The sequence below is a fragment of the Jatropha curcas genome, chromosome 9 (assembly GCF_041381405.1).
Source record: "Jatropha curcas cultivar XTBG-Jc1 chromosome 9, XTBG_Jcur_1.0, whole genome shotgun sequence".
Taxonomy (NCBI): Eukaryota; Viridiplantae; Streptophyta; class Magnoliopsida; order Malpighiales; family Euphorbiaceae; genus Jatropha; species Jatropha curcas.
This window is the reverse complement of record NC_143159.1, coordinates 9,037,808-9,055,715: the sequence shown is the minus strand read 5'-3', so window position 1 is coordinate 9,055,715 and position 17,908 is coordinate 9,037,808. Positions and strand designations below refer to the sequence as shown.

Below are 17,908 nucleotides of genomic sequence, written 5' to 3'. Positions count from 1 at the left end.
CAGTAACCGGATTTTGCATTTTTCTTGGTTCTTCACTTGTCTCATGGAAATCGAAGAAACAACAAACAATCAGTAGGTCTTCTGTTGAGTCTGAATACAGAAGCATGGCCTCAACAGTATGTGAATTACAATGGCTTTCTGACCTACTCAAAGAATTTCAACTACCACTCAAATTACCAATACCCCTTCATTGTGACAACAAAGCCGCCATACACATTGCCTCAAATCCTGTTTTCCATGAAAGAACAAAGCGCATTGATATTGATTGTTATGTGGTCCGATCCAAGCTCACAACAGGTTTCATTACTACACCGCATCTCCCATCCAAACAACAACTTGCCGATATATTCACTAAACCTTTACCAACCCATTCATTTCCAACCTTTTTTTCAAGCTTGGATTGGCATTACTATCCCAATCTCCAGCTTGAAGAGGGGTTGTAAGAATATTCATCATCTCCAATCATTATCAATCATCACCAATCATCATACAATCATTATTTACCCATCCTTCACCCTACACTTGGCTTCTTTTCAGTTAAACAAATGTCTCACCACAATTTAGTCTTATCTTGTAAATATTTAGTAGCCTACAAGAAATAGCCAGCAAGGCTAAATCTAGAATATTCTTTTGCTGTATATATATTCCCCTGTACTCATCATTTTACTCTCGAGAATGAGAATTACAAAACATAATTTATTCTCCATTTTTCTTTATCTAAAGCTGCTCAAGCCTCGGGGGCTTATGCTTACCTGGACCCTAGTGCCGGTCCGGTCTATGATTTCGGGTCGTGACGTTACCCTTAAACTAGCTATCACCTATCTCACTTCCAACCCTCTTTCTACCTCCATTATCTACTATGAATTGGTATAATGACAATAAGTTGTAATGTTTCTGAAAATAAGTTATGAAGAGCTTAAACCCCGTGTTGGAGTTTCATATTCATCTTTTATCATTATTACACCATATAATTTGCCTTATATATGTGTATGGAAGAACAACACATGTTTCTTTGCGTAATGGTTTTGATTTCCAAACAATCTAAAGTACAAGATTGATGTTTGCCATCAACCTTTAACTGATTGCAGAATTAGAAACAATTACGGAAGAAGGGTGTTCAAATATTTGATGTTTCAACGAAATAGAATTTCTCAATAAAAGCTAATTTTCAATAGACTGCAAGTAATTTCTCTGCCTTTACCATGCATGTTGTCCGTATTACATGGAGTACACCGATGCATTTACTCTTCTAAATGGTGGCATACAGTTGTAGTTTGATAATCCTTGCAAATTCCTACCATCTGATGATCTACAGATACAAAATTGAAATTGGTTTTGAAAGAATAAGGTTGTCTTGGATATGCCTTCACCTTTAAGGTCTAGAGTTAAAGTTTTAAGAAATTGAATCTTTGGGGCTTGAGAGTAACTGAAATGGGCTCTGAGGAACACAATGCTAAGATTAGTGAATGGAAAAAAAAAAAAAAGCAATACCTTTTAGGATTTCCCTTATTGGAGTAATCTTTTAATAAGACACAACTTAATGTGTTTGAAAATCTTTTTAAAATAGTAATGAACATAGAAGGGAAAGCAAATAATACTAAAAGCAAAAGATGGTATCAATGAAATTTATCCGAGTCCTGATTTAGAATGGAATGTAGATATTGTCAAGTATCAAAGTCTAAACCCAAAAAGCAAGTTCTTTACAAGTGGGTAAGGAATATGAGATTTACATAATTTTGACTTGAATTATTTTCACGATAGTAATATTAGGGTGGAACCTGAATTCGAACCAAATTGAAAAAGAATGAAAAAGGAAAATTACGAGTAAGTATCACTTAAAATTAATAGATGATTCTTTATTATATCCCTTTTAAGGAAAATATTATATCTTATAAAACGTGAACACCATGTTCCAGCTTTGCAGTATCAATAAGAGCCGTTAGCTTCCCGCCAAGGCAAAAGAAGCAACTGACTTTTAAATTGTCTTCTTCACGGCTACAATATTGTGTTCAGAAGCAATGTATATGTGCCTTTCTCATCTGCACACACTAAAGCCAGCCACTAATAAATTGTTCTTTCTCTTTCCTTTCTTTCTTTCTTTTTTTGTTTTTTTTTTTTTTTGTTTTTGATTATTTTTTTCCTTTCTTATAATGCCTTATTTTGCTTCTCACCATCATTAACCCATTCCTTTGTCTTTCAGAAAAACAAAAAAGAAGTGAAGAGAGAAATGGAGCTAGAATTGGGACTCAAGATCACTCACAATAGAGATGATATCACTTCTCATACCAATCTTCGGATCGCCAAAGATCATACTGGTCCTCTCTTCTTGTCTAGAGAAACTGAAACTATGTTCATCCTTATTGCATACCTCAAAGGTTATGGTTCTTAATTTTCTTGTTCTTCTTTTTTCATTTTTAGCAATTAAGCTATGCTTGAAGTATGAATTCTTAACTTCTTGTTCTGGAAATTACTTTAATACCTCTGAATCAAAACTCTTTAGTGTTTATGTTCTTCGAGTTCGTTTGATATTGCTATCTAAGCTGCTACTATATATATATATAGCTAAATTGATATTTTCTAAAAAGAAATTTAAACCTCAATGTTAAACAGACTCTTATAATAAGATGGTGTAATTGCAGGTTTTAAAAGAGAAAATATTGATATAAAGATCAATAAAGATGGAAATCAAATTGCGATTAGTGGGACGAAGGCAGTTCAGGAAATGGTGTTATCAGGATGGATTATGCACAAGAAGGATGTGGAATTAAGGGCTTTCAGGAAAGTTTTTCGTATTCCTGATGGGATCATTTTGGATCGAATAAAGGCTAAGTTTGTCGACGAAGAATCAAGCTTGAGAATTGTTATGCCTAAATTGGTGCAAGGAATACAAGGGATTGAGATTGAAGAAGTGAAGGAAGAACAAGAGATTGATATGCAAAATGATCAACCCATTGAGAGTCCAGAAGAAAAATATAGAGATTCCAAGAACAAGGAAAAGGAAGAAATTGAACAAGCTGTGGAAAAGGAGATTGAGAGAAGGGAACATGAAATCCCACAAGATAAGATTCAGGAGTCAGAAATGTTTCCTGAAAGAGACAAAGGGAAGGTACAGGAAAAACCTGAAAACAATTTAGACACTGAAAGAATTGTAGAAAACGATGTTGATGAAGGAGAATTCAAGAAAATGGAAGATTTGAGTAAAGAATCTGTAAACATGGAATCACAAAAGAAACCAGAAAATGAAATAAGCCAAAAAGAATCAGAAGAAGCCCTTCCTGCTATAACAACAGGTGCACGAACTAAAATTCAAGAATCTAAGAAAATCAAACCCAAGAAAAAGGTAAAGATTGTAGAAGAAGAAAAATTCAAAAAACCAGAACAATCTGAACTAGAAAAAGCAACAGAATCAGGAAATCAAGAACCTGAGGAAACAGTTGAAGAACCCAAAAAAAGTGAGCCTGATATGCAAGGGCAAGAAATAGGAAATGAGATTGAAGAAGAAAGAACCGACCAAGAAAAACAAGTCGACGAGGAGGACGAATCACCAGAAGTGAAGAAAGAAAAAGAGGTGATTGACAGAATAACTACAATAGAGAAAGTCGTTACAAAAGGATCTAAGCTACGCCAACCGCTTGTTGTTGCAGGCTCAGCTATCCTTGTTTCTCTTATTGTGCTTGTCATTCGTTTTATTAGAGCTAAAAGAAGATAAATTTATTATTCTTATTATTATTATTATTATTATTATTATTATTATCTATTTCTTTACTATTATTGGAAACAATAAAACCTTTATTTTGATATTAAAACTCTCAGCAATGCATAAGCTTGAGTGGTTTTTGATCCAGGTACTCTATTTTTTCGCATCAGAATTGTGTATTTCTCGCCAGCTTCAAATATAAAATTGACAAATCAGATATAAAAAAAAAATATATAACTCTTTTTTTTTTTCAAACGGAGAGATTTGATGAATACAATATAAATGTTTATTTAAATTGTCATAATATTTAATTTTACATTCCGGTACTTATGTTAAAAACACAAAAGCAGTAGCTTTTGTTTGGTGATGCTATGGTTAATCAGCGGTAACCCCGTACTTTTCTTTTTCCATCTCGCTCTTAATCTTTTATTAGTTTTTAATAAATTTCAGATTTATTTTCTTTTAATAAATCTGTTTTTCTTTGTTTTTTTGTTATTCTTACTTTATCTCCATATTTAGAGTTCTTTTGTCCCTTCTTCCATAAGAGTTTAATTCATTCTTTGTGAATGTTTGTTCTTAAAAGGTATGATATTTGATTTTATTTAGTTAGAAAATTTAGATTTTTTTTTAATCATGTGTATCTTCGATCAATGGAGCCTAGCAGTGCGGCGTGTTCCTCTATTGATACTATTAACACATAATGGATTAAACTCATCCGTGTACATCATATGCAACAAGTTTTTGGAAAAGCAATCCAAGCATAGAAAATCCGGAGAAGTTATTTTTTCATCCAAATCAATTAAATGACCAATTGCTACTATGAAGATTTATATAGGTTAAGGTTATCTTCAAGCGGAAAAATCTAATATTGTTTCTTTTAGTTTTAGTTTTATTATTTAAAAAAATATAGATAATTTTTTTGTTTTTGGAAAAGCAATCCAAGCATAGAAAATCCGGAGAAGTTATTTTGTCATCCAAATCAATTAAAGGACCAATTGCTACTATGAAGATTTATATAGATTAAGGTTATCTTCAAGCGGAAAAATCTAATATTGTTTCTTTTAGTTTTAGTTTTATTATTTAAAAAATATAAATAATTCTTTTGTTGTTGAAGGATAAACGAATAAGTTCTATTTGGAAACTTGATTTTATTATTAATGAATTATATTTAAAAAAAAAACACAAAAGCAGTGATGATAGTATTATCGTAAGTGAAGGAATCAAAATTCAGAAAATGAATAAATTTCATTGGCATACTATCGACATTAAACTAAGTGTGTAAAATAAAATTTTTAAGATATATATTACTACTATTATATAATATATTTGTACTTGAAATAAATTTCAAAAAGATCCAAACAAAATTTATTTTCTCTCTTTTAACTTTTAACTTCTTTAATTTTTTTTTTTAAAAAAATGCATACTAGATGAGTCAAATATTTTTATCCAAAACATGTATTTTTACATTGTCTTGCATTGAAAAAAAAATGTAGATATTTTTATCCAAAACAGGATAGTCCGGTGGTTAATACACACTAAATCTCGCATTTGATCATACATAAAAGCATTATAAAAAATTGAAAAATTCATATTCAATATAGTAATTCAGGACTCATATTTTTAGAATTTAATTATATAGTAATTCAGTTTATTTTTCGTTATAGTCCCTCTATGGCAAAATAATATGTCATCTTTGACTTTGTTTCACACAGGTGAAGGAAATACAATTATTATAGTTAAATTATAATTTCGTCTAATTTTTTTCCTAATATGTCCTTACATTAGTACTAATATAATTCAAAATCAAGGCTATTAAGAAAATATAATTAATATGATTAAATTACAATTTTTATTTATTTTTTTTCTAAAACTTAAGAATCAATGTAAATTAAAGAAATATAGTTAATGTGGTTAAATTATAATTTTTATTTAATTTTTTTCTAATATACCCTTGTATTAATATTAATATTAATATAATCAAGGAATCAAAGAAATCAAAATTACAAAATTGACTAATATAAATGGCAATAATATGAACTTTCTTTATTTTAAAACTTGATAGTAGCAATATATTTATTGATAAAGATTCATATTAAATAGGAATAAAATAGTAAATTACAAAAACAATCCTATAGATACATTATCAACCTTGATTAGTGTATTTGAACATAAGTACGATACAAAATAATAATTCACTTTTTAGACGAATTTAAACGTCAGATAAGCAGCATTTACATTTATTAGAGATAAATAATGACATTTTACTAGTAATTAATTGAAAAATAAATATAAAGATCAAATAGTGTATTTAATGCAAAACTAAGAGAATATATAATTAAATATTGTAATACTAATCCTGCGAGTGAATGTTGGACCTTCTTTTAACAACACCTGAGATGCTAAAAAGTGGGTTAAAGAGGAGTCTGCATAGCTCTATATGTTGAGTTAGGCCCATGTACAGTCCAGCCATACACTAATACTATGTATAACAAACCATCAGCGGTGATTCTGTATTCTTCTCTTCTCTCTTTAAGTGAGTTCGACGGTTTCATTCCCCATAATTGAGTAAATACTCTCTCTGAAAGCACTTTATTCAAAGCAGAATTTAGTAATAGCCCAATGGACCGGGTATCTGTAGCTAAAACCAAAAATGAAAAATATGTTATTTATAGGGTTTGTACAGCTAATATAGCTGGCAATAACCTGCATAATTAGCTGGAGCACTTGAAAAGAAAGTTAAGCAAAACCCTTATATGCATATATGACAGGTTAGGGGGGGCCAGGCCAGCAGCTGCACTGTCGAACCCACTTGAAAGATAAGAGGGTTTCATAAAAAAAGCTGATAAATCCAATATAAATACATTGCCAAATGGATGAAGCATATAAATTAAAGGCAAAAGAAAAGAAAATTTCGGACCACAAAGGACTTTTTCAATGAAAAATATGGTTAAAACTTAGGAGGGAAAAGGGAAAATGCATAGAAATGTAATGCAATAATGGCCTATCATTTTCACATGCAGATTAGAAAGGCTAATAGAAATTGACCACATGGAATCTAAAATAAATTCTTACAACTGTTATGTGCATGTACCAAGTCTAACACCTTTTGGTAATTAAAGCTTAGGAGTTACGACAGCTAATTTTTGATGTTGTAAGGACCAGCCAGTACCCAGTACTAGCAGGTAGCAGCCTCTCCAATTTCTTTGGTAGGTATGCAAGTGACCAAACCTGCTTTCTCTCTCCCTCTATCTCTGTATAGAGGATGTTATTTTTCACCAACCATTCCTGTACTGCACCATAAATTTGATGCTATTAGTTTGATATTTGAGAGAGAATAATTGGTTCTAAGACTTCCAAGTCTGGTCTTTTGGACCAACTGTAGGACACGGGCAATCTAAGGTGTCCTCCATAGTAGTTTAGTGTCATGCTTTTTATTTTATTTTGTTAATTCATCACTCAAATTTACAACATCAAAGCTACAAAATTGATGACTCTACTATTCATTTGAGTCAAGTCCATTACATAGATAAAAACTTAATATTAATGTTAATATAATGCTTCAATAAGTTCAAATTTAAACTGCATACCAAGACATAACCTAATAATAAGTATATCATAACCTGACAATAGATGTAAGTTCGAATTACACTCCTCCAATATTAAAAAAAAAAAAAAAAAAAAAAAAAGTTCAAGTTCAAGCTTGAATGAGTAAATTATCACTGAGAAATTATACATGACAAAAGTTGTATTTAAAATACTTGATAAATCAAGCAAACTACTCAATGAGCTCGACTAATATTATTAAAATCAAGTGTAACCGTAAATATTACGATCCAAGTGCAAGTAACCTACGAGTAGCTTAACTCACCCATATTACTGATAGAGATATACTATTAACCATGCATATGTAATAGTATAGCTATGAATGATTTTCTATTGACAATTATTTCTTTGTATTTAATTGGAAATTTGCATTAAATAAATGTTATTAGCATATGAACAATAATTGTGATTAGTACATTTTGTATGTATTTAATTGGACCAAGTAGAGAATGGATGTTTAGTACTGACTGTTAAACATATTCTCTAGGACATTAGAAATAATGATTATTGTTCTTAATCTTGATTTATTTTAATATGAGCAAACATTGATTGTCTTGTGCTTTGATTCATTAAAGGGTGAGTTTTATTATTGGAATAATATTCTCGGTGAATTGGGCAAAGATATTTTGTGTTTGTGAAATATTAATTAATGATAGAATTCATGTCTCGGTTTAGAGATTGATGATGCACTTTAAGTAAGCTTATAAGGTTTCATAGTGTAAACCCTGCAGGTGGATATTGAATCCGACACATGAAATAAGTTGAGCGACAATCTTAAAGTTATATTGTGATTTAAATAAATTGTCAGTAAATTATTTAAATGACAGCATCTGTAATCTTAACGTGGGGAACATTATTTTATTATGTTGTGGAATTGTAAAATAAATAAGGAGTTCAGTCATGAGTTTTTAGTGGAATAATTCATGATTAATTATAATAAGAATATGTTGGTCTACATAGGTTCTTATTATAATTAGTAGCCTGATTTATTTTATTCCTGCGGTCCCTGTAGTGCCCTAATTATTTGGAAAGTTAAGGGTGTATTAAATCATAGATAAATTATTTAGTTTTAAAATAATTGATAATTATTTTAATTAAATAATTTTTTATTTAATTTATTTTATATTAAAAAAATATCTTCCTATCGAAGAGAAGTTTTTTTAATATAAGATTGGAAAACCCTAAGAATAGAGAGACGCACGTTATTCTATTCTCTACCACTCAGAGAGTTCCAAAAGAGAGATAGTTAGGGATTACTGCAGAAGATCGTGGGTGACTCCAAGATCTCTGGAAAGAAGACCGGTGAGCGATTCTGCGCTTCAAGAGGTCAGTTTATTGATTTGTTCGATAATGTTTTTAATTTGCCTCATATGGTTTCGTTAAGGGTTGTTTCCGCTTTATACCCGCTCCCATCAATTACTCACATCCGTACTTGTGTTTTTTTTCAGTAGATAAATGAGCTTGCCGACAATCTAAAGTGAAAGCTTACACAGGTGGGATCAAGCACAAATAGTTTGCAATTTTACAGTTCTTCATGACTCCTGTACTATTTGACTCTTGACTCAAAGTCTCAAAACTCCTGGACAAAGCTAGTACTACCCTTATAGTCAATTCTACCGCTGACCCAAAACGAATAGGTCTCTTGGTGGCCAGAATGTCAAGTGCCAATTAATAATTAGTAACATTTTGCTGCCTGGTTGAAAGCAACAGCACAAATCTTCAGAACCACTATAACTAAATATACCTCAACGACCTATCTGGATCTGTTATTATGCCCACTTTTTTCACATGAAAGGTAAAAGTTTTAATATCAAAATCCTGCCCGAAGATTAAAGAGCACCGTCACTTTTGTAGATTGCTCCAGCAAGAAATTACTTCAACCTATTAAACTACAAGCATCAACAAAGCATTTCTTCCTTTATAAAGGTACCTAACCCATTTGTCAAGTGTTCTTGTTCTAGTAATTTCAGCAGAAAAGATAACTAATTTCGCTTATGAAAAGGGAAGGGCATATTAGATGGTGATGGAAAAGAATAATGCAAAGATAAAGTAAAGACTGACCACAGATCATAATAGACAAAAAGAGAAATGGGGTAGAGAAATGTGTGACAGAAGCTTTAGAATCCTTACATTGAAGCGAAGTATCATAAAACTAGAGGTCAAGACAGTTTTGTGAATGCTAGTTGACATGTAAAAATCAGAATAAATTTGGACTCTATCTACTGTACCGACATCTTAATCCAACATTCTTACCACTTCAATAATGTTTCTCCTTGCAATCCAAGTGAAAAATCCATTCATTAATATTAGATTTCTCAATGGTTTCATATGGCTATTCTTCTTGGTAATTAACAGAAACTGTTAATCTGATGTAGTTCAGTGATGTTCATAACAGTCGTCTTTTCTGCGAAAGCATGGGTAAGCAGCAGAGTGTTGCTTCAGGTATACCTTTCACTCAAAATCAAGAACTTAGCTCATGTAATCTTTTCCAAACAGAATAGATTCAATTGCATTTTTAAGTGTACTACTACTATGTTCTTGTCAAGAAAAGGATGCACAAAAAAGGAATAAAAAATTTATCCCACCAAAACTAGAATTCTATTCTAGATGCAATCACTGCAGAACTTCTATTCTAGATGCAATTTTCAGGGACATCAATTGAGACTGAATCAAAGTCAACTATAATAAAAGATGTAATAGACTCCAGCTCAACGATATTATATTATGAAATTGGACCTTTTTTTTGTTTTTTTGTATTAACATAAAAAAGAACATGATAAGATCAATGAACTTCAATATGCCAGCAAATCAATCACAAATGAACCTGTCTACCAAAGGAAAGCTGGAGCTTTGAATGCAATAGATGAGTGACAGCATTGCGAAAATGCAAGCAGAAATTTTTCCACGGTCAGAACCTTAAGAAATTGAAGGAAAGATTCAAAATTTAATTCTTTACTCCTAAATTGCTAAAAGAAAGGGAAAAGTCGAATTATTGGAATTATATATATATATATATATATATATATAAAGAATATATGAGAGGACAAACAAGATCTAGCTCTGTCATCTCCTGCGGAGACAACAAAGGTAAGAGAGGATAAGAGCATACATAAAGAAATTAGGCGAATGCCTTACAAAACCAGTTAATGGATGCAGCATTCCCCAGTTAAATAATCCTGAAATATTTTAGAAAGCAGCAGCTGGATTTCTGGTGCAGGCAATCACCTCTAAATGATATGGCTCGTATAAAATAGAGGCCAGCCACCATTTCTTTGTAGAACAAATGGAAGGATGAGCACAAGCTAAACAAATGACAAATTTGATGACCTGCAAGCTCAACAAACAAGAAATGAAACAGAAGATTTGATCACATTAAAAATTGAAAAAACTTTATGTTTATATCATCCTTCAACCATCTAATTGTTTAATCGAGACTAACAAACATAACTGGTCATTGCAATGAAAACAAGAAGCATGGATGCCATTAACAAACAAAAACGAAAAGAATCAAACATAGCAAATGCAAAGTCAGCTACCACACCAAGAAGCAATTTACTAAGAAATTTTTGATTATACAATCGCAACAGCTAGCTGGAGATCAGCCCCATGGACCACAAAGAGTCTCAATTTTCATATCCTACAAATTTCCTTTACACAATATATTTGTTGATAAATACAAGATTGTTTTTTTCTTTTTTTTTTTTTTCCCCCTTACCCTTCTTATTGTGAAAGCATGCCTCAAATCAGCCTCTTTTGCACCTCAAAATCATGGCATCCATCCAATACTTACAACAAACGATGATATTAATCAATCATTGTGATTGGTTCTACCAAGAGAATCTAGCCCTTCAGTACGGCTATGAACAATCCGATGAAACACTTCTCGAACTTGTCTTTCCAATGGGTCTAATCCTTCCTTCATTGCTTCGCAGATCCTTCCCAGCTCTTGCACTCTTAGTCTCACCTCTGCTTCTCTTTCCTCTGTCAAAGGGAATTGAACTGAATCAGCTAATTCAGTCAACCCTTTAGTACACTTATCCATCTGATAAATCTCCCTTAACAAACCACAAGCATTTCTTCTATCCCTCTTTCTCGACTCTTCCTGCACCCTCTCGTGCAAAGACAGTATAGCTGCACCCCATGTAAAATTCCTAGGAATTGAAAAATGCACTTGCAATCCTCTATCTTGGCAAGGAATTGCAGCCACTAAAGCCCACATTACAAACAGCAAAATTGAATTCATAGTATAAATAACAACTGCAATACCATTAGTAGCTACAATTTCATTTCCTTTGGGTGCTAATAAATTATTCCCAATCGCCTGTAACTGCCTGGCTGCCGACCAGGACCGCGACACACTCCATGACAATGATCTAAAATGGCCAAGATTCCTGTGATGTTGGTCTTTAGACGACGCAGCATTTTGCCGGCCAAAAGAGCGGTTACGGTGAGCTAAGACAGCAGTATCTCTCTCATCAAGCATGGAAAGAGATAAATCAATCAAAGCTTTCTTAGCTCGACGAAACTGACCTTCTCCCAACATTCTCTGATTATCCAAAGCACAAAGAACAATCTCAATCAACTTTTTCCACTCTCTGATCTGTTCAATCCCATCCCTAATCGCATTACAAAGATCCAAAGCCTTAACACTCCGCTCAAAATACTCATGAATCATCCGATCCAACGGAGACTTTAAAACAAGCGATTTGTTGTTCGATAAAATAACTCTAAACTCCTCTTGACAAGAAAGGAAACACTCAAGCAACTTTCGGATCCAAGATAAAGAAAGCAAATCATCCGATCCGACTGCAGATAGATCCATAAACCTTTCTGCTACTTTCCTTTGAAAAGCTTCAAGTTCCATTTCATGACCGGAGATCTCATGAGTAGCCTCCATCGAATGAACCTGGTCACGGCGGAGACTCAAAATTGCACGGCCAAAGGAAGCAGATGACCCTTGATAATCCGTAGCTGGCATTCTCAAAACCCTAATTTCGTTTATTTAAGTCCAATTTGAAGTGATTAAGTTTTCAACAGTAGCATATCAGAGGAGGAGTCGATTGGAAAGAGAGAAACGAAGAAGAAGATGAGAAACCCTAATGGAAGCGAAGGGGATTATATAATGTTGATATTTCGGTTCTAAAAGAAAAGGTAAAATTAATTACCATAATTAGACGATTAATTTAATGTTTCTTACTTAACAGCTTCAATTGTTTTTAGTAAAACACTTCATATTACGCGAAGTGAACACGCAGCGAACACGAATTACGTTGTACGAGTAGCAGTAATCAATATGCGCCGTTGGATTGATTTAGATGAGAACCGTTGGATGGGAATATACTGTCGTTATCTATGAACAAGGGTGGGTTGTTGGTTACCGTTACGCGGCTGTGATTTTGGAAGACACGGTCATTCTTTCGGGGTGTACACGTGGAGGGTACAGCTTGGTCTTGGTTGGCGCGTAGAAGAAATGGTCTGATACTACGGTTTACTGATACTATTTCTAGAACTAATTTCAAAAAGAAAAAAAAAAAAAAAAACTATTTCTAGAACTAGAATTACGAGAAACGATGACGTGTATGGTTTGTTTGTCCAGGTTTACGAAATTGCCCCTTCGAATTTTATATTTTTCTTTTTTCTTTTGTTAACTTATCTTTTTTTTATAATTTAATGAGAAAGATAAATTTAGAGGGCATGTTCTGTTCAATTATTTAGGGCAGTTGGTAATTGTTCAGTCAAACCCAGCAGGATAAAGCTGGGTTTGACTGTAGTTTTGAATTCAGGGATGATTAATGTGATTCCCATAAAATATCTTGCACTTGAAATTGTTGAGTTTATCTATTAAACCTCTTAATTTTTATTTATTCATATTTAATTCTTCGATTTTAATTTTTATTAAAAATTAAAAATCCCTATGTAATTAAGGAATAAAGAGATAAAACCATACACGTTAAACACATTTTAGATTTGATTGAAATTTCTCTTATTTTGCCGTTATTGTCCCTCTTTATTTGATTAAAGATGTAATGGCTAATCCAAAAGCATTCAACTCTGTTGCATGCTTATTTGGCCATGGTTCCATTAAAGGAGATAGTATGGCTCTCTTTTTTTTTTTTTTTTTTTTTTTTTTCTCATGGCAGAGTGAGGGGTGCTATCCATCCGCCAATAGAGCCGGTTTTAGTGAAGATCCGCTCATATGCTGCATGAGGGGCGGCAAAAGACGGCTTTGCCCATGAGTTAGCGATCAAGCGGAAAAGGACCTGCTGGCTTCTTTTCTTTCTGGAGCAGACTTGCTCGTAGCTCCCTATTGATATAAAAGGGGATAAAGGGTGAAAGAAAAATAAGAAGCAAGTCTTTAGGGAGTAAAGAGCCACCTAACGGTGGTTTTGCGGTCAATTGTCCTTCCTTTATAGATTGAACTACCGTAACTCCACTCAACCAACAAAGTAAATTCCATACTCAAAGTTGAGTTACCGTACAAACTCAATATCTATAAAAACTAAGGGGGAAGAGTTTTTACTGAAGCCGAAAGGTATCCTAAAGGAATGGTAGCACCACAATCCACCTAGACGCGGCCATCATAAATGGTTCGTGCGACGGCGGCGGAGGCAGGTTCGGGATAATTCATTCAATCTTCTTTTTTTTCTAAGTTTTCGTCATTCCTCCCTCTTAAAACATTTTCACAAACTTGAGCTTTCTTTCTTCTTCTTTCAGTCATGCCTCCTCTCTAGGTTGCAGCCTTATCTCTTTAAAAAAATAGTTTATTCCCGCATCGGAACAACACCTACTATACTAGATTTAGCCAATTTGGGTGCGGATGGGGATTCTCCAATTAATTCTACTAATTCGAATCTAGGTGCCCCTACGCATAAAAATATGGATAAGGATGTTGATTCAGATGCAACTAGAAAGACTAGAAGAGTTTGAAGGCTTGCAATGATCGACTTAGCCACAAAGTGCGACTAGATGAAAAGGGATTTATTATAAGACTACGGGAATTGGTCAAAGACACAGAGAGCAAGTCAAGACACTCTCTTCTTCCTCTCCTTATCCTTATAAAAAGGAGAAGGGCAAATGTAGTATACTTGCTTACTTGTTAGAGTAAGGAATTGGTCCTTATTTGATTTGAACATGCAACACCCACGGGCCAATCCCCGAGAACCAGATGGCAGATGCCACAGTCGGTGCCGGAGCACCGTCTTATGTCACTTATTAAAGCTAGATCACAAATTAGAAGTGGTTAGATTTTCATAAGGAGGCATAGTAATTTTTTCGGACTAAAATAATACCAAGTCCCGGACCGATGGTACTATTCACAGACCGGTAAATCACTATTACCGATACTAAAAGAAAATCAGTCTGTTACAGAACAAGAGTTAATTAATTAAATGCTAGGGGAATGGTGAAAGTAGGAACCTCAAAATCAAAAGATGGATTCTTAGCGAGGCAATCACACAATCCAAGAAAAGCAAGAGGAGAACTTTTAATTGAAAAAATGTCTTTTAGACTATTGCTTCTCTGTCAATTTCTTGCCTCGTATCTTACCTATTAAATAAAAGGCAAGAACTTTTTAGCACAAATGACTTGCTTGCATACCTTCTCCAAGATATGGAAAGGAGTTCACATACAGGCTAGCATTAAAAAAAAGCTCATTTTGCATGCACCTAAACAATCATGTACTTGGGAGCCTTGAGACTTCCTTATAAATACAACTCTCCGTACTGCCAAGGAATACACTTTACAAAGGATTTACTTAACTAGCAAATAGGTATTTCATACTTTCTCATGCTACTTTCCACTGTAGTAGAGGTCTTTCTAGTAACCCCTTTTTAGTATTTCATACAAAGAAAGGAGGCCTTTTACCTTGACTTTATAATATTTCATCATTAGCAACCCCTTTTTTTATTGATCGTCAAAAACATATGCTTGATTAGCGTCCTTAGTGGTCTTACCTTGTAACTACCTAACATATCTTTCCTAACTCTAGTATTGCTCTCTCACTACCCAACTATGAGAGCTAAGTAAGAGAATATTTTTAGTGTAGAAAGTCTGAATTCAGGATTTTCCTCTTATAGATTTCTTGAGAAGCAAAGTCATAGGCACATAGATTGAAAGTCAAATCGACTATTCTAAGAGCACTCATCTATAAATCGATTACTGGTATAGATAACATAAAGAAATATAATCAACATTTATTAGAAAAAGCAATCCAAAGATTTGAGACCAAAAGTGGTTGGCAGTGACGACTGAATAAGTTTCTTCAGATTGAGTTGGTTTAAAGGTATGCAAAGTGTTTACACCATCACCATCTTCAGATAAAGTCTTTTCTACAATAACACTATGAATAGTGCATAGCAGAGCAGTGCCCAATACAATATGCCGGCAACTCCCGTCATATGAAATGGGTTCAACATCTAGTTATAAAACTCTTGGAAAAAGAAGATGAATCGAAATATAGTTGCTACACAAAAGGAAAGCATAAAAAATCAACCAAATTAGCATAATGGATAAATCAAGAATATAAAAAAAAAAAAAGAAAATTAATTGGAGTCAAAAATCCGATTGTATTATTGAAAGAACTCTCAAATGCTGTTGTATTTTTTTCTGTATTTCATATACAGCAGAAACAGAGAATTTATACAAGAATTACAACTGAAATTCCTACGTACTAGGTTGCACCTTAAACTGAAAATTACAAAATCAAAGACTAAGTTCAAATACAAAGTATATTTGAAATATAATTCTGTTAATATATGGCCTAATCCTCTTGGCCAGTAAATATCCTGTTACTGCGCTAATACTCCCCCAGGAGATAATGGTGCAGAGGAACGAAGCCGAAGCTTGTCACGATGTTGCTCAAACAAAGAACGTGATAATGGTTTCGTAAAGAGATCTGTAATTTAATCAGCAGAGCTAATAAATCGAATTATTATAGCTTTGCTTGCAACCTGCTCCTTGACAAAATGGTAATCAAGCTCGATATGCTTGGTTCGAGCATGGAACACTGGATTTGCACTAAGATAAATTGCACCAACATTGTCACACTATAAAACAGCTGGTGATGTGAGAGGTAAACCAAGTTCAGTTAATAAACTATTGAGCCATAAAATTTCAGTCACGGTATTCGCAATAGCTTTATACTCACTTTCTGTAGAAGACCGAGCAATTGTTGGTTGTTTCTTGGCCATCCACGAAATTAGATTTCTACCCATGAAAATTGCAAAACCACCTGTGGATCGTCGATCATTGGGATCAGCACCCCAATCACTATCAAAATAACATTGCAATTATAAATTAGAGTCCTTAGTAAGAAACAAACCATTCGAAGAGGTATATTGCAAGTATTGAAGAAGTCATTTCATGGCTTTCCAGTGATCCTCTGTAGGACAATGCATAAATTGACAAAGATTATTTACAGAGAATGTAATATCGGGTCGTGTTAATGTCAAATATTGGAGACTGCTGGCAATCTGTCTGTACAAGGTGGGATTATCAAAAGCAAGACCATTCAACTTGGCCAAAGGAGGACTAGTGGCCATAGGAGTGAAGCAAGTCTTACAAGTATCCATGTTAGCAATCTTTAAAATGTCAAGAATATACTTATGCTGAGACAACAATATTCCAGTGGCTAACGTCTTAACTTCAATGCCAAGAAAATAATGAAGGTGGCCTAAATCACGAATAGGAAATACCTTTTGTATATGACCAAGAAACTATTGTAATTAAGAGTCATAAGATGTAGTAACTAATATGTCATCAATGTACATCAGTATGTAAATTGTATGAGAACCAATACAAAGAACAAATAATGATGGATCTGCCTTTGAAGATTGAAAACCAAGTTCAAGAAAAAACGTAGCCAATCGATGAAACCATGCCCTTGGAGCCTGCTTTAAACCATATAAGGATCACTACAATCTACAAACATAATCTGGGTGAGTACTATCAACAAATCCTTGTGGTTGAGACATATATATTTCATGCTCCAAAAAACCATGAAGAAATGCATTTGAAATATCAAGTTGTCTAGTAGGCCAATTACGTATTACAGACAATAATAAAACAGTACGAATGGTAGTCATCTTGACTACTGGACTGAATGTTTTTGTAAAATCAATGCCATCTTGTTGTGTGAATCCCTTGGCCAGTAGACGGGCTTTATATCGATCTATTGTGCCATCAGAATGTCTTTTGATACAAAAAAATCCACTTATTGCCAATAATATTTGTACCTGCAGGTTTGGGAACTAAAGTCCATGTATTGTTTTCAAGGAGTGCATTGAACTCTTTGGTCATAGCATCACACCATTGAGAAAAAGGTTTGGCTTGATTAAATGCATTTTGAAGAAAATCAATTTTTCGAATAATAGAATTATCTTGTCTCTTATGCATAGTGGAAGGACGTAGGGTCATGGGATGAGTTTGAGGACAAGGTTGTGAAGAAGTAATTTGATTGGATTGACCGGTGGTGGAAGCATAATTTGATAAAGCAACTTAAAGAAGGATTGGTGGAATGTCAGTAAAAGAGGAAGGATTCGAAACATAAGTAACAATATCAAGATTTTGTGGTGGAGAAGATATGATAGGTGGCGTTGGTTGATTAGTCTT

General features: G+C 33.5%; 2 protein-coding genes across 2 annotated transcripts; one reads left to right on the top strand and one right to left on the bottom strand.

Moving 5' to 3' along the window:
* The first annotated feature begins 2,138 nt into the window (after positions 1-2,138).
* LOC105640949 (uncharacterized) lies at positions 2,139-3,842 on the top strand. Its single transcript, XM_012225373.4, has 2 exons — positions 2,139-2,375; positions 2,640-3,842. The coding sequence occupies exons 1-2, from the start codon at positions 2,228-2,230 to the stop codon at positions 3,707-3,709; spliced, it is 1,218 nt and encodes a 405-aa protein (XP_012080763.1). The 5' UTR covers positions 2,139-2,227; the 3' UTR covers positions 3,710-3,842.
* A 6,991-nt stretch (positions 3,843-10,833) lies between these two features.
* Positions 10,834-12,406, bottom strand: LOC105640939 (protein ROH1D). The gene has a single exon (XM_012225358.4). The coding sequence runs from the start codon at positions 12,276-12,278 to the stop codon at positions 11,109-11,111; it is 1,170 nt and encodes a 389-aa protein (XP_012080748.1). The 5' UTR covers positions 12,279-12,406; the 3' UTR covers positions 10,834-11,108.
* Between the last annotated feature and the right edge of the window lie 5,502 nt (positions 12,407-17,908).

Coding starts and splice junctions, on each gene's coding strand:
- LOC105640949 (XM_012225373.4), top strand. CDS start 2,228: ATGGAGCTAGAATTGGGACTCAAGATCACTCACAATAGAGATGATATC. Junction 2,376..2,639: donor CCTTATTGCATACCTCAAAG/GTTATGGTTCTT, acceptor GTGTAATTGCAG/GTTTTAAAAGAGAAAATATT.
- LOC105640939 (XM_012225358.4), bottom strand. CDS start 12,278: ATGCCAGCTACGGATTATCAAGGGTCATCTGCTTCCTTTGGCCGTGCA.